Source organism: Brachycentrus maculatus, unplaced genomic scaffold (assembly GCF_059751285.1).
Source record: "Brachycentrus maculatus isolate JH-2025_06_01 unplaced genomic scaffold, ASM5975128v1 h1tg000010l, whole genome shotgun sequence".
Classification (NCBI taxonomy): domain Eukaryota; kingdom Metazoa; phylum Arthropoda; class Insecta; order Trichoptera; family Brachycentridae; genus Brachycentrus; species Brachycentrus maculatus.
In genome coordinates, this window is record NW_028280764.1 from 1,615,116 (window position 1) to 1,638,468 (window position 23,353).

At 30.9% G+C, this 23,353-nt stretch overlaps 1 protein-coding gene across 1 annotated transcript; it reads left to right on the forward strand.

Annotated features, from left to right (window-relative positions):
- Positions 1 to 11,695: 11,695 nt before the first annotated feature.
- Ppt2 (palmitoyl-protein thioesterase 2) lies at positions 11,696 to 20,058 on the forward strand. The gene is made up of 6 exons (XM_088261672.1): positions 11,696 to 11,941; positions 13,303 to 13,444; positions 15,466 to 15,573; positions 17,720 to 17,891; positions 18,258 to 18,359; positions 19,669 to 20,058. The coding sequence occupies exons 1-6, from the start codon at positions 11,792 to 11,794 to the stop codon at positions 19,865 to 19,867; spliced, it is 873 nt and encodes a 290-aa protein (XP_088117798.1). The 5' UTR covers positions 11,696 to 11,791; the 3' UTR covers positions 19,868 to 20,058.
- The last annotated feature ends 3,295 nt before the right edge of the window (positions 20,059 to 23,353 follow it).

Genomic DNA, 23,353 nt, shown 5'->3' on the forward strand with positions numbered 1-23,353 from the left:
TTAAATATTGTATATTTTGTCGCTTCATGAGTTACATAGTGTGGAATGAGACTAGCAGCTTGAATGATCAGGGTTTACTGCAACAAGCTGCCACAGTTGAGCAACCAGAAATTTCATCAAGAGAATATCATTTAAGGGAGTACTCTCAAATATACAAACTCAGTAAGCGCCCGGCTGCACGAGTTGTCCTCGCACATTTTTTTTCTATATTGGAAGTCGGCGAATAAATATTTGATTCTTCTACTTCTTACCTTTCAACAACTCTTTTCTTTTCAAACCCATTTATTTATTTCGAAAAACAACTAATTTTTTCATTACAAAAACGGTGTTCTTAGCAAAAAAAATGCAATTACGTTAAATTTTATCTAAGTTTAAAGAAAATTAAGGTGCGGGCTATTGATTATTCCGCCTTAACGCACACGATAATATTTTTTTATTAAAAATTTTGATTGCCCTTCTCCGGCGGCTTGACGCAGTCGACCCCGTCTGCTTTAGACTGCTAGTCTATATCTACACTTAAGATTAGCATAATTTCGGCATATTATAGGTATCAACTAAGATCTGAAAAATATACGTTATTTTAAATACATATAAATAAATATTCCAATCGATGAAAAAAAAGACCAAATAGAATTGCAACTGTTCATCTCAAAATATACGTATAACTTTTAGTGTGATGAACTTACAGTTATTCATAGGTTAGCCCTTCTACAGCTCTCGTCTGGGGTAGTCGGCTTCTTTTATAGAAATAGAAAGCTTTTATTGTCCAATCTCAAGATCGCGTAAACCTGTTTTTACTAGGCAATGTAATTTATGTGAAGTTCTGAGAAAATCTTATACTTCGCCGACGCGCTTGAATCTTTTAAACCCCATTCTGCTTCGTCTTTTATCGCGATATGTAAGCATGTACCTCAGGCGTTTGCAACTTTTTTTAAACTGTGCATGTGAATGCCGAGATATTTTTTTTCCTTGAAATAACGATATGAATCCGAAATGTACAAGGATAGAATAAAAGAATATAACTACTCGATACACTTCAACAGTCAACAAAATATGTGTAATAAAATTACTAGTTTTTTTCCATACATATTTTATTTGACCAGTAACCGGGTTTTATGGTACATATTGGTCTGAAACCAGTCTGATTACGACGAAACTTGGTCAATGGTCAAATAAAAAATATGTGGAAAAACTACATTGTTGTTATTTTATTATATCAAAATGCAGTTCCGACAAGAAATGTCAGTAGAAAACATTTTAAAAGATCAACACATTAGTTTTGGTCGATCTTTAATTCGAGTTTTGTGCAATAGCTAGGACACCTAAAAGATATTAAAAGGCAGTTTAATCACCGGGTTGCCATCAACATTTATCCATGTAAAATCTCTGTTTGAAGTAGGTACCGCATTTGATCACAGTCAATTAAAAGCAAAACACGTCGATAATTTGAAGCGCTTGTTTTGGAGGTGTAAGAAATATTTTTTGCGGCATGTTACAATGACTAAAACATGTATCATGATAGATAATATTCTGAGGCGACAGCAACTGGCGACCTTCCAAGCCAAGCCTTCCGAAGCGACTTAAAATACAAAAGTCACCTGTTAAGGTTCTAAGATGCGCGTGGCGCGTCAATAGCAATTATATGGCGTAACTGGCGCATTTGAAGAAAATAATTGAGGCAAAACTAACCCTAATAAAAAAAAACGTTATAAGTCATCCTGCGCAGTTATTGGAGTATATTTTACTATTTATATTTAAAACGGTTAATGAAACAATTTTTTAAGTGGATTTATTGATCAGTTCATAGTGATTACGTATAAAAAATGTTTTTGAATTCTTTCACATTCGTAATGTCTGTAATGTTTCACTATTTACATTAATCCTACTCAACTTTTATTACTTAAGTTTTTGGAGAATTTGTTTTCAATTTAATTATTCTAGTGACGACAACACCCGCCTTCTTAAGAACAATAGTACTGCGAACCCAATCCCGATGCAAGTACCGTTTTAGTTTGAACAGATCTTTATGAGCTCGGTCCAGAATCTTTTCGGGGCAAACTATAAAATCTCTCCACCTTCGCTGATTTGGCTCCAGACTGTACTATTATCAGCAGCTTTGAGGCTTGCGTGCTGAGTTCAAATTCCGGGTCTGTTTTAGAATTGGTGTTTTCTTAAACAGCGGGACAATTCAAATGCTGAACACAACGGCAGTAAAAACTTACCCACTCTGGCATTACTCGGGTTTGGTGAGAGGGCTTAGTTGGAGGTGGTCGGAGGTGGTTTGGACCTGAATAAGTAAGGCGAGACATCCCTAAGTCATCTGCATGAAACCCACACGACTAATCTTATATTCCACTATACCGGAGTCTTAAGGAAGTGATTCGCTCTGCAAACTCTTTATCCTTTGTATATTTAAACCAAGAAATCATTACGTTTTCTACAGTAGGGAGCAAACCCTTGCCTTGGCTTGTGCTTTTTTTAGACTGTTGAAAGCAAAATTACACATTCACAAAGTGTTTTGTTTTATTGTTTAAATAGCTAAATTAATACTATCTAAGCATAATGGATAAAAAACCTTATGAAAACTCATTTATAATCGGGAATTATGAATCAATTAATATTCTTATATATATATATGTTTATATATATATATATATATATATATATATATATATATATATATATATATATATATATATATATATATATATATATATATATTTATATATATATATATATTTGTATATATATATATATATATATATATATATATATATATATATATATATATATATATATATATATATATATATATATATATATATATATATATATATATATATATATATATATATATATATATATATATGGTATTAGTATATAATTAAACATTCTTTAGTGTATTGTAGATGATAATAATAATATGTTCAGGAATTTTTTTCTCTTAATATTTCAAATTAATTGTTTTTCTTTTGTAAATCTATTTTATTATTGATTAGCAATAAAATAGTAATTCTTGGATTAAGATTGGTCACGAAAGCTGCTCAAGATGGCATGCGAGTTGTTTATTGAAGTTTTCCGATATGTTGTGTTGTACGTTATATGTAAGTTGTGCCAGGGTTTAGTAGCGTGATATGCCGTGAGATGTCGCAGTATACACGGACCCGAGACTGATTGCACTCAAGGGAAAACTCCACCATCTACTCCTGCTCGTGTCGGGTTTGAATCCTCGCTATTCCCAGACACTAATCCTTTATTTATAGTTTTCCAGGATCCCGGATCTGTTCGACTTAACCTTAATTTATAACTATTTGGTTATAGCACGCAATAATGGTGTCGGTAATATGTTATTAAAATTAAAATTTGAGATGGCAGATGAATGACATACCTCCGTACTGATGGCGCAGGCTTCGAACCCTGCTGTAGTTGGGATAGACCCTCGACTCTACAACTAGCGTCATGGGTTCGATTCAAATTTGTATATTAACTGGAGTCGGAGGTATATTTAAACTTCCTTCCCTTTACTGACTATCCTACTTCCTACCTGCAGACATACTGTAAAAAAAGAGGCTTAATTTATAAATGACTTCTAATTCGACATATCAATATATTGCGGTTTTTGCTTTTATGTAATATTAGCCACGCAATATTAATTTTTTAAAGTTGAAAGAGTATAAATCTTCCTTTTTTATCATGCTTCTTATAAATGTTTCGTTTCCACATTGGAACTAAATGAAAATGCGTCTTAGAATAACAGTTCAAACATAATTACTGTTTAAATTACGTCACCTCAACGAAAGCCCAATATGGTTTTCTGTTGTGAAAATTTTGTTGAAAACTTGTTAAGAGGATCATTTGTAACCGATGAAGTTTTTCAGACGTGATTAAAAGAGAAGAGAAAAATCTTTTTTCCGAAAATTAATCCTGCCTTTTAAACGTGTCAAATTAAAAGCTCTGAGAAGTTTAAGGAAAGGGTGTCGCCAGCCAATTGTTACAAGCTACAGAAGAATATTTCTCTCCGACCATTGCAATATTGTGACAGTTGACAGAAGGACAAATCGTTTTGCGACGTTCTTCCCCCGCCTTTTATGAATAAATACGATCTTAGGGTTGTTATAACGCTGCGGAAACGTCCATTCCCCATTTGTTACCCCGCTCCACTATTTGTTCTTCTGGTAATAACTTCACCCCGTCAAGTGACCCGCCAGTTAACGGAACTTTTATGAGGGTGGAAATCTTGTAATGTCTTCCTAGATTATTCCTTTGTGGATAATGTATTTTACTTTATTCAATTTAACTGCGCTTCAATCACTATAATTAGAAGTATGAATGCGAATATTTAAATGGTTAATAATGCCCCGCTTTTATCTGTGACGTAATATTATTGCCAGATTACTGATTCGCACATTTATCCAGCAATTAAAAGAACTCAGCTGAGAACGATTAATAGCACTATTTTTCATACAGGGAAAATGTACATGACGAACATGAGATCTTACAAGAAACGACTTGCTATTTATTTTTATATTACAATGCAAACTAGTATAAGGAAGACTAAGAAAAAAGTGTATTATACATATTATCATTATATACAGAGTTCATAAAATTCAATTTAACGTTATTATCAGCATAAAGGGCCTTCCATGAGTTTCAATACCTCAATTTAATGATTATTAAACCATATTGATTTGTGACATGCCACACTTGAATATGTTTGTTTTTTTTCATAAAGTATCAATCAAAACTAAAGTAAAAAGTAATATTCCAATGCACAGTAGGTACAAACATAATGCTATATAATAAGGATAAGTATATTCGTTCTTGAGGACCCGACAAGAGTAAGTATATGTAAAACCATATATAAATATTTGTGTTAGAAGTGAGGGTGGTTCGGTGTTTAACACATTAAATATTGACAAGGAAAAATATAAGCGGTAGAGAGCATTGCGCGTCCGCGTCCGCGTCGGCGTCCGTCCTGAGGGTATCGTGTTACCGCATGATTCTTCGGGGCATACTTAAGTGCTTATCCGCTGTCTCAGTTCGGGGAATATTTTTATTTACACCTCCGACTCGGGTACATTTGCAATGAGATGAATTTTCCTTGTTAATTTTTCAGTTATCAAATTTCGTCATAACATTTCCTCAAATTTATTTTAAAAACATGAATACAACTCGGCTTTCAAATTTGGAAACTACTGCGGTCACTTTTTTTAAATATTGTTTACTTAGGTTTTAATTTTCCCGACAATTTCTTACGATTTTTACAATATACAATAAATAAAAACGTATTAAATCCCTTGATTTTCTTACTGAAACCAAAATTAAGTCTAGTAATTGATTTCTTTATTAAATTTGTAGGGTCGATCGTAAGTTTGATTATATTTTTAAGGCCTTACTCGCTAACACAGAATTCAATCACCGGCCGACCATTAGAGGTTACACGTCTCTTCAAGCCCGATTTTTTTAAAGAATGTATATTAGATACTTTTTATTTTTTTAGAATACAAAAAGAAAAGAATTTTTTAATTCCTTACATTTCAATAACTCATTTCTTTTCAAAACCATACAATCAATTCGAAGAAAAATTTATTTTCACAATGCAAAAAAAAGCGTGTTTTATAAAAAAAAATACGAATACAGGGCCTTAAGTAGCAAATATTTATGGCATAGGAAAAAAGTGAACAATTTTTGATAGCATTGTACCTACTCTCTACTACCTACTATTCAGACCATGTACCATTAAGCATGGTAGAAATGAAAGCAAGGTCATAATGTGTTCATTGTATTGGTAAGCCCAACCAAGTAGGTTCTATTTCATCCTTATTTAAAATGCAGCGTGCATCCAAACTTTCCATCTATATTTCGCAGACAGCCGATACTGTCGCGTTCTTTAAAGTACCTACCTAGGCAATATCCTGCGCCGGTCCTGCTCTGCCCCTCTCCTCCGACCGTTTCAGCTGCGGCGGAAGTGGGTAGAATCGACAGCACAGGACTGCCATTTTACCGAATTTGATGTGATATCTGCCCAAGATATCCCAATCAGGGATATCAAATTTTGCTCCCCAGTATTTTCGAATGCACGACATAATTTTTCTGTTTAAAATAGAAGACCAGTCGACTCCAATGCGATTCATATGTTTTACGGTAGGTAATAGAAAATTTTAAAAAAATTGTGAGTTTTCAAAACGTAACCCAATCCTCAAAAAATCTTTTTTGTTTAGGTTCACTATAAATGACTGATTCATAAATGAGAATCATTTACAAAGACAAAATACTCATATTTCCAAATCATAATACAAAAAGATTAAAATTTTATTACCTGGAAAATAATTGTAAAAATTTTAATGAAAATGACAATTTATTGATCGTTAATTGATAAAATATAGATTTTTTACTCATACTTTTAAATTATATGCGTACGTTTTAGATGGCAAAGATGTTTTTATATTCTTATTATATAATAAACATTTACTATTAAGTTTAATTACTAGTTCTGTTAATACGCTACAGAATATTTAAAAATAGTGCATAGATTTCAGCAAAACTTCTATATAATTTATTTTAATACATTTTTGAAACACGATAAAACTTTTCTCAGTCGATAATTCCGTACAAAAAAAATAGTCGTATAAATCTTTTTTGGAATACACCTTTTTTGCTAATCGAGTCCTTGGTAATCTAATAATTTTATCCGCTATATTTTCTTACCCCAACTTTAATAATAATATCGTGTCCATCGGTTGGTTAGCCCAGGCGATGGTAGGTAGCCATTAGATATTCAATAACTTTAAAAGGTTTTCAAAAACCACGTACGAAGTCCATATAATGCCGGCCGCCTTTCTACTTGCGGTGTCAACATGATATTCAGATATCATCTCTCGACAGGAACATTTGCGAAATGATGGTTTTTATCTTTTTATCTGCCAAGGTAAGGTCCCTGTCTTCCCTGTCTTCCCTCCCTTCTCTCCCCTCTCCTCTCGCCACTCTCCCCTTTCCTCCGTCCCCCCACCCTCACGGACACGTAAAACATTATATCTACATAACTTAATCATGATTGACAGAATAATTTACGTCATATTTTAGACCTGAAATATCGATTCCCGAAAGGAAGTTTTGAAAACTATATATTTTTAATACACATATTCGGTTAAACATTTTTATAAAAGTATAATTACAAGAGCTTCTGTTTAAAAACACAACCAAGCTTTTTTGGGGTCGTGATCACTAAATTATTATTATCACAAATTGTTAAGATTAAATAAAATCTTCCAACAATTAGGAATAATCTTCGATATACTAAATTGTAATACGAGAATACCTAGACGCCAATTTGTCTGCTTTTTATACATTTCCATTCACAACCAACAAAAGTTTTTTTAAAACATGAATTGATTTAGGAGATGCATCGATTTATTGAAGTGCCCTATGCATGTGGGGGTAATGGTTTAAAAAGGAGAAGAGTGTGTTACATAGAGATAATTTTGTAACGCTTCTCTAAAATTGACTGGATTTTTATTTTCATTTTTTAATATACGTGGTACATTTTTTCATATCCCTTTTTTATAAAAATATTATCAAATAATTAAAGGAATTACCCGCCCAACGTTCGTCGACCAAATATTCGGAGGTTAGATGTCTGTCAGCCAAATTTTCATGAGACAAATATCCGTCGCCCAACCGTCCGTCGGCTAAGTGCCGTCAGCCAAGTGTCACGCTGACACGCTAACACCATAGTATGAATTATTATTATACATTTGAATTTATATATATAGAGTATTTATATTAGTAGTATATCTCAAGTAAATTTCTAAGATTCACAAAGCAAACAAAATAATTCTCGTTATAAATGTTTTTAGATACAGATGTTCGTTTGGAGAAAAAATAACATTAATAAAACATTTTTTATTTATTTTTATAGTTACATTTTAAGTACTACTTAAAACATTTTCTATACATTTATACATATGGCAAACTTTTAGTTTTAGATTCGCTGTGCCACTCCAAAAAAGAGACAGAGCTCTTGTGCTTGGAGAGGGACTTACACTCATGGTTTAATGTTTTATAAAATAGTCTTTTTTATATACAATATATTTGTTCAAGATTTATTTGTAATTGGCATATTTTTTTTTCCAAAAGAATATTTATATTTTCTATTTTTTAAATTTCTTTATTGAAATATAACCAAGTTCATATGTTAGTTTGTTTACAGCTTTTTAATTTTCTTCAAGGACAGAATTTAAAGGTGATCTTTTATGAATGGAACAGACTTAAAAACTATAAACACAAGTAAAAAAAAACAGTCAGAACTTGTTAAATTTGTGTTACCCCAGATATTTACATATCACTTAAAACAATAATAAAATGTAATAACAAATTACTTGAATATGTACCTCCTCCCCTTATTAATGATACTGTAATAATAAGTATTGAATAATTACTTCTGAATGATATTTTTTCAACACCCCTCTATAGTGAGATTAGTATCCGCCCTCAAAATGCTTATTCATCCATATATGCACGTCGTAATTCCCAGAACCTGAATAGAAAAACCTTGTTTGTGTAATTTTAATAAAAAACAAGCTAATTAATAACTACAAGCCATCATTTGTTGCCTCCAGGGAGATGATTCCCGTTGTACCTAGTAGTTAATCATTTGCAACTTTCTGACATGAGTTGTTATGAAACATTATGTAGGACATTATGTTTTCATTATAACTTACCCTTACTGAAAACTGAAAATGACATTATCAGTTACTAGCTTCAGGTCGTATAATTGATGGAAAAATTCCAAGAAGATTAATGATTTTTCGGTTGTAAGTACAATGATTTCAAAATTTATTGATTTATCGATACTTCTTTCAATTTGTTCTAGAAACACATTAACACAATTTTAAAACACTTATTATTATTATATCCAATGAATTATTGTCTAATGAATATTATATGCATATACGTATAACGGAATAACTTGGCTTTATTATAAATTAAAAATACAAAAAGATTGGGTGATTAAACCAGGTAATCTGGAGGAAGAAATAACATATAGAGAAAGACCAAAGAACTCTTGTATGCTGCAGAAGGATAACATAATTGGAAGGCCTGGCCTAAATAACGTTGCCCGAGATAGAAAGACTTACAACCTAAGGATGAAGACAGCTGACCCCGACAGTCTACAAAAAGGATAAGTTGTAAAAAAATAAACAAAAAGAAAATATGAAGATTGTTTGATTCAGTTGGCTAGGCCATGAACTTCGCATGCCTGCCGAGAGCCTAAATCAAGCTTACCTCTTTTACAAGACACCAGATTCAGGCCGCCCAGGCCGTCCACTGCTTAATTTAATTTCGCAGATTACAAAGAATTTTATTCAGGGTACACATATCTCTCAATCCTTTCAACAACGTCATAAATCAAAAAACTTGATTTTTCAGGAGATCGTTTTTTAAGTTTAAGAATATAATAAAATGTATTAAAATAAACATCAAGGCACTTATTGAACTTTTTACTGTGAAACAGATCTTTTTAGGTAAAAACTGAAGGTTTTTTCTCCATTTGAAAAATATTTAGTACATTAAAAAAAATATTAAACAATACCTTTTCTTCAAAATGCAAAAACAGCATTTTCTGCCCTGTGGCGGGTAAATATTAAGTTAAAAATATGCCGCTTTTGCTAGGATATAGAACATTTTCTGGGCACTCCGAAAACATGCACAACTGAAAGTTGACGTTTTTTATATATGGCGTTGTTGAAAGGAGTGAGCGATATCTACTCAATACAATAACACGGGTCAAAATGGTTGGATTTCATTGTTTTCCGACTATCTATTGTTACATAACAAGGATTATTTTAATGCTTCAGCAGATTCTAGTACAAACATAATTAGGAACTTAATCACCCATTTTAAGACCGGTTTGCAGACAATATTGAATTGGTTTAAGAACTATTTATTACAACGAGATCAAGAACAATATACATGGTACGATGACATTAGTAAGGCAAATTTTCCTCACCCGTTAGAATAAACACTATGATTACTTAAACGAAGAGGACAAAATCGATATTACAATATAAATTCATCATATTACAGAAAAAATAATTGTCTTATAACTGGATTTCAACTGTTGTCTTCTGATGTCCTGTCAGGTGTACTAACCCCTAACCTACACACTCATGACGATTTATACAACTCATATGAACTTTCATCCGAGTTCATGAGAACTTTCGTCTGAGAATCATTTTCATTGAAGATGATCGCTAATTATTTCTGAGCTCCCTGCAAATGAAAATACATATAGTATAAATATTATACACCCGACACGTAATAGCAAAATTTACTATTTCTATTATTAAAAATAAGAGTTTCAAATACGAAAATTTAAAGGTGTTTACAGAACTCAAAACCATTACACAAAAAATATTGTCAAATTCCCATACGGAGGTGTTTTAAATTATTCTCTTAGCGTTACTTAAAATAGTTTATTCGATTTTTATACAAAATTTCAATCAAATTGGAAGGACCAAACCCATTCGTGGCGCAGTCTCTACCATTCCCCCGATAAATTAACAGAAAAGGGTTGCTTATCAACTTTTCATTCGTAATCCCGGCGGACTTATCGCCATTTTGATTAATTAATTACACCTTCGATATTATGAACTCGAAATGGTCGACCTGTCACGTGACGTGACGCCCTTCTGGGGGTCATTTGTTAAGGAGAGCCAAACCTTGTCTGCCCGGGGGAATCAAATCACTCGGTAATTTGGAGATAGCGTAGTTTACCACTTTTTAGGCGATGCGCGATAACGGCTGTCTGACATTTAAGCAAATTGTTTTTATTTATTAATTTCTTTAAAAATCCAGGTAATTATATTAATTTAATTGATTGCGAAAATGTTTTCAAATGAGTGCTGAAAACGCCTTTCAACCAATATGGTCTAACAAATATAATGCATCTGGTTTGTAAGTCTATATAGAGCCATGTCCGTGATTTGTACCTGTAATTTTTTTTAAACATTCTTACAATAAGCTTATTTTGAACACCGAACAATGCCTATAAATATTGTAATTTTTATGAAAACTTGAATGGAGAAAATGAATATATTAAGGATTCAAGTCCGGCTATTTTGCCATTTTATATTTGTATCGATGTATTATTTTGCTTGTTTTCGATAAAATTTAAAAATAAGGAGGCTTTTCGTCAATAAAAAAATATATTTCAGGCCAACAAAGGTAATTCTTTCAGGTCAACATAGATTGCCTTTGAACTAATGGGACAAACAAACCAAAAAAATGGCTCTTCGCGCCAACAAAACATAATGAGCTTTTATTAATTTATTCTCAAGGCCTCTGATTGTATTTTATGGTTTAAATATATTTTGTATTTTTCCATTTTTAATTAATTTCCAGTTCTTTGTGTTTTTTGTGACCGACCGCGATCAAATCTACACAAACAAATGTTTGCATAGATTTTTGGAACTTTTCACTCATCAATTCCGGTATTGTAAGATCGATTACTGTATTTGGTATTATCAGCATGAAGAGAATATAATATTGTTTATTTTTTACAAAAAAAATATTTACTTCCATATGACTTCTATTCACCCCAAATCACGATGAACAAATGAATTTTGAATTTCCCGCGATCTTCAATATTTTTATTTATCGACTGGCAACCCAACACCTAATATTTGACGTATCTGTCAAATGTCAAAGTCAAATGAATAAACAACTTTATAAGTGAACAAAGAGCCTACCAGCATAGTCGTTCCGTTGATCTCAAAGTTCTCATTATAGAATGTTTTCTAAAAGAATGCGCATAAGTTCTTTAATACTTTGTTTTCTCCATATTCTTTCTTATGGAGATACCTACAAACCCGTTGTTATTTTACACGGAGTTCTGACCGGAGCTGAAAGTATGGTGCTAATCGCTAATAGGATTCAAAAGGTTAAGGTTTATCTTTATTTTATTAAACAGCTATGTATTTATCAAGTAATTGCTACCTTGACTTCATATTTACTTGTAAACTTTCCATTAACATTTCCTATTTGCCAGGTTATGTTTACATAATCACCCATTAAATTATCTGTGTGTACATTATTTATTGATCATATTGAGTTTTGAATAAGATGACAATTGACAAAGGTCAAATTGTATTCAACGACATCACATCCAGTATATATTAATTTCATCATTCTGTTAAACCTTTTTTCTATTTAATACTATAATATTTAATAATTACGTGAAATAAGAATACTATAAATAAATTAAAACCGATAGAATGCTTATTATCTTGGCTTCAAAGTATAAACTTCATAAATCAAATTGTCTAAAACGGAGGCTGGAAAACATATAACTACAAATGAAATCTAAATTTCAATCATTTTTAAATCCTGATGTTCAATAGTTGAGAACATTTTACTTGGTTATCTGTCTAAATAATGAATGCTTCAATATGGTCCGTAGCTCGAACCATACAGGGCATAACAACCCAAAAATGCTATCAGTAGCAAAATCTGTTTTTAGCTTCTTGATCTAATGATGTAAATCGCCAGATGCAAACATTTAGGAGACTATCAAAGAAAACATATTTTTCAAAGTGTACTGTGGCTATTAACACGTTGATGTCGGGCGGTCATCAACCTCGACCCTAATTATACTCAGACAGTCTGCCGCATGATACTCAGTACCGCCCTCAGTATACTTATCTCTTTTCTTCTCCGTCTTATTCATCATTGCTGAGGGTTGTGACCCTTGCAGAAGCAATGACTCTTCTCCAGTTATCCCTTGACTGCGCTGCACGTAGCGCTCCAACCACTGAGGTGCCTGCTGCTGCCTTAATTTGATCGGTCCATCGTGTGGGGGATCTTCCTCTCCCTTTCTTTCCCTCCAGGCTACCGATCACAACTAGTCGTTCCAGGCTATCCCCGTTGCCACACGCAACGTGTTCAAAGAACTGGAGAATCCGAATACTTATCTCAAGCAACTGTAAACCCAATTCTGATCACAATGTTTTATGGTGTCTCTTGTGCTCATTAAAAAATAAGAAAATAGAACGCTTATAAGCGTCTCCCGCTGCCTACCATATATAAGATGCTTTTAAGCGTTTCCCGCAAGCAATGTGTTAAACGTAAAACAAAATGATTATTTGCAAAACTGTAGACCTTATTAAACCAACATAGTCTGTGACTGTGTAGAACAGACAACTATATTTGAAAAAATCTCGAAACCCATAGCAATTGCTGTGATCCATTCAGAGCCATATATTTGTCACAAGGGCTAAATCTAAATTTTACATAACATTTTAGGCACATCCGGGAACTATTATATATAACTTTGATAGATTTGGAGGATGGTCGAGTCTGGAACCAATGTGGCACCAAGTTCAAGAAATGGGAAAAGACTTGGCAAATATTTCTGCAATCCATCCTGACGGAATTCATTTATTAGGTAAGTAATCAATTTAAATCTTGGGAGTGTTAAAAGTACTATGTACTTAAATAAATAAATTAGACTTAAACATTCTCTTACATACATATTCATTTTTAAATATTTTTTTTATGCAATGAAAGTAATACAATGACTTAATATTTAAATAAGTACCAAAATAATAAATTTATTTATATTATGCCATTTATCAAAGAAAGTTAAAGAAAACAGAATCAGGAAAATAATTTGAAGGAAATATAGAAGAACGAAAAAAGAGCTAAAATGTGATTAGGAATTATTAAATACGTAGTATGATTAATGTCTAATATATCTTCTGGTATTGTTTATTAGTCATGCTTAGTTGATAGTGTTAGTTGAATGATAAAGTCTTTATTGAAATACATAATATTATCTAAAACCTTATCATTGCAATTTATTTTCTAAATTTGTGTTTAGCGTTGATGTAAATTAACCAGTATTTTATATAGACAAAGGTTTTGTATTTGTAAATTATTTAAAATTAATGTATTTTTAAGTCACTGCACTAAAGTAATCTAAATAATGAGATTTGTATGAACTCTCACATTGTTGAAATAATAAAAAAACAGCAAATACAATTATATATTTTTATCTCATATATTTTTGTAATGTATGATGTATCTTATGTATTCAAAACAAATATTCCTCATTAATTTTTTAAAATATAAATTATTTTTAAGTTTTTTTTAATTATGATTTATTATGATCACTTTATTTTATTCCATGCTTACAGTCACAAAGAAAATGACCATGATAAAATGTATTTATCACTTTGGATCTTGTATCTTTGTAGCCCCATTATTAATATTAAAAATAATATTTATAAATGTTCCAAATATATATATATATATATATATATATATATATATATATATATATATATATATATATATATATATATATATATATATATATATATATATATATATATATATGTATATATATAAATATATATATATATATATATATATATATATATATATATATATATATATATATATATATATATATATATATATATATATATATATATATATATATATATATATATATATATATATATATATATATATATATATATAATATATATATATATTGGTATCACTCTTGATGACGCGAATTTCGTTGTTTATTTATCTCGTTGAGATAATAATATTTGTATTTTATTTGTCAACAATATGTCATGAGAAATAATATTACGCTTGTTAGCCTAAATTATTTGCAATATATAAATATTAATTAATATACACTTATATGTATATGTATGTGTGTAATTTTTTTATAAAAAGACAATTTGTATCAAAGTTTTATTATAGATGTCTCACGGTACACACTTGTGTATATTCCACTGTTCTTCCACTTTTCTTTCAATAAGTTCACAAGTAAGTATTGTTTAATGTGCCCTTGGCACTCAAAATTTCAATATTGAAGTTTGAATATTCAACAAACTATAAATTGATATAAACAAGGATGTCAAATAAAGTAGTATTAGTGTGTGGTTTGCAAGTTTTTATCATTAAAAAATAATTATTCAATTGGCTTCAACGCGTATAGATACAAATATCTATGCTCTCCTGGTATAATTTTACTTCAAAATGCGTGTCCTTAATGTGTTGTATTGCAATTTATAATAAGCAAATAGACTTCTATAATACATTCGTATTTGTGTTGAAAATGTTAAATGACAATAGAATTTAGATCACAAAACAAAAATTAGAAGCATGGTCAATACAAGAGAAAAAGAAATGATTAGTCTACTGTTTTGAAATAAGGCAAATTCCAAAAATTCATAAAAACTTTATGTAATATTTAAAATTTAATATTATAAATAAATTTATTTTCTCACAATATGTAAATGTTGTTCTTAATATAATTTGATGGAAAATAATTATAATTCTTGTCTGTCTATAATAATAGCAAGGGATTCCAAACTATTATTGTCTTTGTTGTGGACTTTGTCTTTGTTTCCCAAATTCTTTAATGTGATTTGAATATCATTTCAGGATATTCTCAAGGAGGGCTGGTCAGTCGAGTTATTCTAGAAACCTTTACAAACCATACGGTGAATAACTTTATTTCTCTAAGTTCGCCGCAAGGAGGACAATATGGAGGTAATCAATACTGTATTTTATTTATTTATTGTAACTGCAGACAGTCGGTAGAATTCCATATTGAATTGTTGGGCAATATATCCAAAATTAAACACGGTTATTGGATTGAATTCTACTTTTATTTACATATATATGATAATATGTGACGCGTTTCGTCTTATTAAGACATTATCAAACACTCGAATTGATAATGTCTGTAAGACGAAACGCATCACATATTATCAAATATATGTAAATAAAAGTAGAATTCGATCCAATAACCTTGTTTAATTTTGGATATATTACCCAACAATTCTGTATTTTACTATTTATAAAAATTACGTTTATTTTACATTTAAAGGGCTTCCTTAATGTGCTAAAGTATGCTATTTTCTATATATAATGTCAACTTGAATATTGATTCTTTAATCTTTAACACACATGCACAATATTTTTGTCGAGTCTTAACTTTGAATGCAATATTACTTAACCTGCAATCTATGACGACAAATAAAATTGGCTTATTGAATCCTTACACATACCCAAATTCTATTTAAATTATAAATAAAACACATGTGTTTTACCACTCACTTCACTTGAGTATATATTACTACTAGTTTTGAAAACTACAGATGCTTCCAGCTACAAGTTCAAATATAAACTAAAGCATTAATAAGAATAAATAATTAACTGTACTGATACCTGTAGATGGAAGCATCTATTATGGCAAAACTGGCTGTAGCAATATACACATACTGAAGTGGTAAAAAACATATTTTATTTATAATTTCATCATATTTTACCACAAAGTGAATGCTAAAAGAATAAATAACCCAAATTCTATTATTCATTTCACAATAATTTTAAGTAATCGGATGATGTAAAAAATTTTAATTTTTGAAAAGATGGTGTAGTACACAAGGTAGGGTTGCCACGATACACTATACATCATCATTGTTAACACTAAGTAGTTGATGTTTCCCAAGACTCTGTAAGGTCATTTAGACTAAACGATCCAACATTATGTTTATCAATGACCAAAATAAAGAATCGTAAGCCCCTAAAATTTTATTTTCTATTTTTAAGGAACGGAAATAATTCCACCAAAGAGGAGATGTTTCTCCACATTTTTTTTTCATCTGTGGGGAAGAGGAGAGACCGTACTTCTCTCCTCAAAAATCTTCTGTTTTGGTTTACCTCTTATATGACAATTGACAACTGATTAAAATTAATTAACTGCATTTCGACTCAATACTCAGACATTCCCTGGGTTATTAAGACACCACTGTTAACAATGATGTCATGTCAATGTATCGAGATAAATGCCAACTTTTCGAATGGCATTTAGAATGTTAAAGCTTCAAAATCCGGTGTTTTGACTCCGTATTTTGAAGTTGTTATAATTTGTTATACAAATGCTTTTTTTAATCTCAATACAACTCGTGTTTTTGAATGTTTGAAAGAAGTGAATTACATATCAGCGAGGTTGAGTTGATGCAGCAAAATATGTATTATCAAAAACAGTCAAATAAAAGTAACAGTTATGTATACTCCGTTATGTATAATCCGCCTCAGTAGTGTAATGGTCAGCATGCTCGGCTACCGTTCTGGAGGTCCCGGGTTCGATTTCCAGGGGGGGTCAAATAAATATAAGTGATTTTTTCACTGTAATATTTATTCAATATTACCCTGGACTGGTACCTGAAGTGGAGGGCTGATCACCTTTCCTTCATGTGTAAACAATCGAGATAACACTGCGTTTATATAAAGCAGTGCCCCTATGCACCATTGGGGTGCGGATAAGGGTTTTATTATTATTATTATTATTATGTATACTATTATTTTTTGACATCTCATCAAAGATGAAGAAGAATTTGGAAGTCTGGGCATTTACGGGGCTGACGACCGTCATAGGCTGACCAGACTTCAATATTCTTTTTCATCTTCGATGAGATGTCAAAAAATAATATGAAAATAACTCCTGTAATTGGAGATAATCCAGATTTTGTGAACAATTATTAGGACACACTCAAAATGTTGTATGTATACTATTTGTGAGAATTCAGTGACTGCATCTTTTCCATGTTAAAACTACAAGGTGATTTATAACAAATATTTATTATTACATATGTTATTTGGCATTAAGTGTGTATTTTTTATCTTCCAGCTGCTTTCCTACATTTATTCTTCCCGGGGTTAGTTCGTGAGACAGCATTCGAATTGTTTTACTCAAGAGTTGGACAACACACAGCAGTTGGAAATTACTGGAATGATCCAAGGCATCAGAAGCTGTTTTACGACTATAGTGTCTTCTTACCATATGTTAACAACGCTATATTGTATGTATTGACCTCCATTTTATAGTAGTACAACAATATTGAATATAAAAGCAAAACTCACAACATAGCATTTGGCATAGGACTATTAGCATTATACAGTTATCACTACATACATATCCTCTTATTATTCGACCAATAGTTTCAAAATTCAAAACAGTAAATCCTTAATCATGTAAAATTATTGTGGGATCAAATAATGCATTGTTATGCAGGTTGCTTCTATATGATATAAATAAATAATCATTTTTTAGTTCTAAATTTAATCAGCTCTTATTCTCAATAAATAAATGACAAATTATATTTCTATCTGTATAAACTAATATGTACATGTTTCCTCTGAAATACATTAACATTTTTTTTTTGTAGATCTGATAAATCCGATCAATTCAAAGAAGGCTTGTTAAAACTGAAAAATATGGTTTTGATCGGTGGACCCGATGATCAAGTGATTACTCCCTGGCAAAGCAGGTGTGTTTTGGTTATTTTTTCTAAAAGTGTGGATCTTCGAATTCCCAGGAATATGAATGACTTTTTTTTTAAATAATAAATGCATCGGTCTGTCAACAGAATTTCGGAATACAGATTCAAATGCACCGCTGACTGATATCTCAACTACATTCTTCTAACCCTTATCTGCACCCAATGGTGCATACGGCACTGCATCATATTGACACAGTGTTATCTTAATCGTTTCTTATATAAAGACAAGGTGATCACTCCTGCGCTTCAAGGTCCAGTCCAGGGATATATTTAAGAAATAAAGTGTGTAAGACCACTAATATTTATTTTCACCCCCCCTACCTTGGGAATCGAACCCGGAACCTTCAGTACGGTAGCTAAACACGCTAACCGTTACACCATGAAGGCAGATCTCAACGACATTACCACAAAAAACTCAAATAGTTTTATAATAAGCAGAATAATAGGTTGACACAAATAAAGGGAGAAAGAATGTCAATAGTTTTTTTCATATAATTTTTCATCAAATTGTATAGGATTTTCACCATGGAATACTATCATGAAGAGTCATTTGTAAGGTTGAGAATGAATTTATCCAACTTACTTTGATTCTTATGGGATAAATTGTTTTGGGTTCAGATTGTCTTATGGAAAGAATTCATTTTGTATCTCAAGGTTCCACTGCATAACTTTTTTCTAAATACTCATCTTGACTGTTGATTCCTGGGGTTGGTCTGAAAATCGGCATCCATTATTTGCTAGACTATCATTTTTTTTAACCTAAATTGAATTTACTAGTCAATAGAAATATCTAGATCAGGGATGTCAAACCCCCAAAGGCACCAAGGGCCGCATAAGATATTTTGGGTACGCCGGCGGGCCACATCAAAAACTCAAAAATCGGTATCATTTTGTACTATTTTTAATTAATTAGCATACTTACTACAGCGACTATATTAAGCTATTGCCAACACACTGAACATTATTCGTTGAAATCGTTTTACAAAAAAAGATTTCAATGAAAAAATTAATTAAATAAAAAATATTTACCCGCAGGCCGCAAAAAAATACTCCGCCGCATGCGGCCAGTTTGACATACCTGATCTAGATCATTGTTTGTACTTAATTTACATTCAAGTGTAGGTATGTATATTTAAAAATATGTACATGTTTGTAAATATTATTTGCTATAGATTTTACATATTGGGTATGACTAATTCAGTTATACTGTCTAGTGTAGTTTCTCATTCAGTTCATTACCTCATGTTATCATGTTTCACTATTTTCACATAAATAATGATTTTGTTTTGAATTTCAGTCACTTTGGATACTACGATCTCAATGAAACAGTCGTTGAACTCAAATCTCAAGATATTTATACAAAGGATCTCATCGGCTTACAAACATTGGATAAAAAGGGAAAACTTCACATTATTACAGTTCCTGGGGTAGATCACTTCATGTGGCACAAGAATGAATCTATTGTAGATGATTATATTCTTCCATATTTGGATTAACTGCATCATGCATCACGCATTCATATTATGACCAATTGTATTCAGAAATAATTGTTTCACGGTTGTAAATAAGTAAGTAATAGTTTTTGTGCTTGTAAATATTATTCTTAAATCAATTTACAGTGTTCCAAATTATTTTTTTTATAATTTTATATGTAATTTTATGTTGACAATTATATTACTATAGTTAATAGGGGTTTTTTCCCTTTATTTTATACAGGTATATATAAATATGTTTATAAATATAGGTATTTTATAACAATTACAGATATATGTATTATAAAAATTAATATTAAATCTTACCAAGAAGAAAATTATTTTCATGGTTGGTAATAGATCATCAATCAATAAAAAAAAATTATGTTGGAACATGAAAATGTTTGAAATGATATCTACTTTATTTTGCCGCCTTAAATTTATCCAGTTTGTATAATTCTAACCTCTTGTGTTCAATAATTGTAATTTTTTATGAGCCACTATAGGCACTGAAAAATTATACTTTTCATCATAAAAAATATGTATGTACATATTTTGAATCTAATTAAATTATCGGTTTCGGTACTAACCCAGTTTTTAGAATTTTAATAGTTATACATTTTTTAAATTGTATAAATGTATTTATACCATATCTCTTCATTTAATTTAAACATGCAGTCATGATCCATTCATTTTATTTTATTTATTGTAGTATAGATACCACAAATTAATTTTGATTACAAATTTTTTATGTTGATTTCCATCTATGAATTCGTATCGGAACTACATTTTCGGTATCTCTATCGTAAATTCGAACCCTTGAGAAGTTTTCTACATTGAAACTCTGTATTTTGTCAACTAATTTGAGATACATAATGTGATTCTTATATTCTTTGTTACAACAAGAGGTCTGGTGCTTTGTAAATGGTAGATTTTAGAATCATTTACACATGACGATAATTAAAAAACTAATTTCTCCATATTCATGCTTTTGGCATTAAAATTGCATTAGTATCTTTACTAACATTTATATGAAATCCTTACCTGAATAATTATACTGATGAAAATAAATGTTCCTTAGTTGTTTGTTGTTGAATTTCAATGAGCAATATGAAATTGTTCAAGCTTATCAAAACCTACAAGGCTATTTTAGATACATTGTTTTTAAATGTTTCAATAATTGTTACAATATTATGTTTTTTATTACAAAGTATTTTACAAACAGTCATCTGTCTCTCTGCCTTTGAATTAGAATTAATGTTGTTCCTTTCTTTCCATCCGTTTTATTAATCAAATTATATATTAATAACAGCCTTTTGCAAAATGGTTACCCAAATGTTTAACTTCTTTTTACTCTCCAATGTTTTAACCTTCATTTCAGGGGCATTTCTAGTTAATGTTGTCGTTTTTTTTTTTTAAGGAAACCCAGCAAATTTATATTTTAAGGACTTTTCTTTAGGTAGGGGGTAGTAAGGTTAGGGAAGGTAGATATGCAAAATACCCAGACCAAATAAAAAAAATCTTGTTTGCATTTTGCAATTAGCGAGAATCGAACCTGTGATGACAGTTTTGCAATTGAGCCTGTACGCAACTACGCTGTGGCGTGTGTCTGTGTTTCAATGTAAAAAAAATGTAATGTCTGCAACAGAAGTCGATATATTGGTGAAAAAATTATGAATAAACCAACCTACCTTTCCAAGTATTCAGAAATAAATTTCACTTTAAAAAAAAAAAACGTGACAATGAGTCAATTAATCTGTCAGGCTTAGTAATAACTAAAGGTTTTCCAAAGAATACGTAATTTAATTTTAATTTTATGAAGCATTGAGGCTATTTTAGGTCTTATATTCCGATTAACCATCCTACCTTCGGGTTATTTTCAGGCATATTTTTTTTATAAACAAACAAAAAAATCACAACGTTTGTTGTCACAAAATATTGTCAGGAATGAAACCTGACAAAAATTTGTCAGTGTATCCGGTACACATGAAATATTTTTGGAACATATATCTTTTCTCACGCGTAGGTCATACGGGTTAGCACGGAACGGCGAAGAAAAACCGCGCTTATCACGTACTTTCGTATGTGTAGGGCGGTTAATAAACAGGGCTCAAGATGGACATAAACAATCTGCACACACTGTTCAGTTTCTTAGTCCCTTAAAAAACGCTCTACTTAAAAATAAAGATATAAACGTATACATCACTTCCAGTTCATTATATTTTCAATTTTGCTTTTAATATATAGATATAGAACATTGTAAGCGATAAGTGATGCAGGGAAACTAGTTGTACTCTAACATGGAGAACTTTTGACATAAAACTTAAGCAAAAATAATAAATAAAAATTTAGCAGGAGTGACAATTTTTTTATAGAAATTGTGTACAATAATAAAATCCACTTAACTCCAACTCAGGTTTCACAATCCTCAAAAAAAAAGACCCATAAATTTTTTCTTTCTATTTTCACTTCTCTAAATAAAATAAAAAAATCCCTGTTATGGCTTATCTTATTATATATTCTTACATTATTATTATCAGTGATATATTTTTAAACATTTATGTTATCTATTACTTGGAATAGTGCCAAATTTGTTATTTTCATATAATATATTCTCTATAATCATTACTTAGATTATTTAATTTTTATCTAATTAAAAAAATACTTTTATCTACTAGTCTTCGATTTGTGATTTGTTATACTAAAGAGAATCTAAAACTTGAGACTAAAAAAATACTTAGGTAAGAATATACATTTTAGGGGTATAAAAACAAAACAAAAATGGTCACTTTGCAATAATTAATATTTTCGAGTTGATGATTTGATAATTTTTGTAATATGATGCATCATACAGAATTTATTGTAGAGACATTTTTGCTTTTATACTTCCCATTCTCACTATGTTTATTTTCATATGTATGTAGTTACATAAGCATGTTTTGTAACTAATTACATACTGTATTTTTTTTTAAATAAAATCCTACAACAAATTGTATTTAATTTTTATTTACAATACAAAGGCATGCAAAAATCTACATAAATTTTCTGAAATAAGTTATTTCCATTTTTGATTATTCTACGGAAAGTTTATTGAAGTGTAGTTTTTTTCTACTGTGGCTGACTTTGTCAGGAATGACGATGTGAGGAGAAGAACTCAACAGCCCCTCAAACTGGAAGTCCTAAAGAGGAGAAGGTGGACATTGTTGGGACATCTCCTTAGAATGCCACCTGAGTGCATCAACCCCTCATGACTCTTCTTCCAACCCCGAGGATTCCGGCGCCCCAGAAGGCCGCTGACGACCATTCACTGCTATACTCAGCGGAACTTCGAGACGCCAGACTGACCTGGGAGGAAGCCAAGGAGATGGCGTGTGACAGAGTGACTTGGAGACGTCTCGTGTTGGCCATATGCTCCACCTAGGGAGTGAACATGGAAAGAAGAAGAATATTTTTTCTAATAAGTCTAATGTTTTAATCCTTTGTGCGGGACAAATGCATATTTTTGGTTTG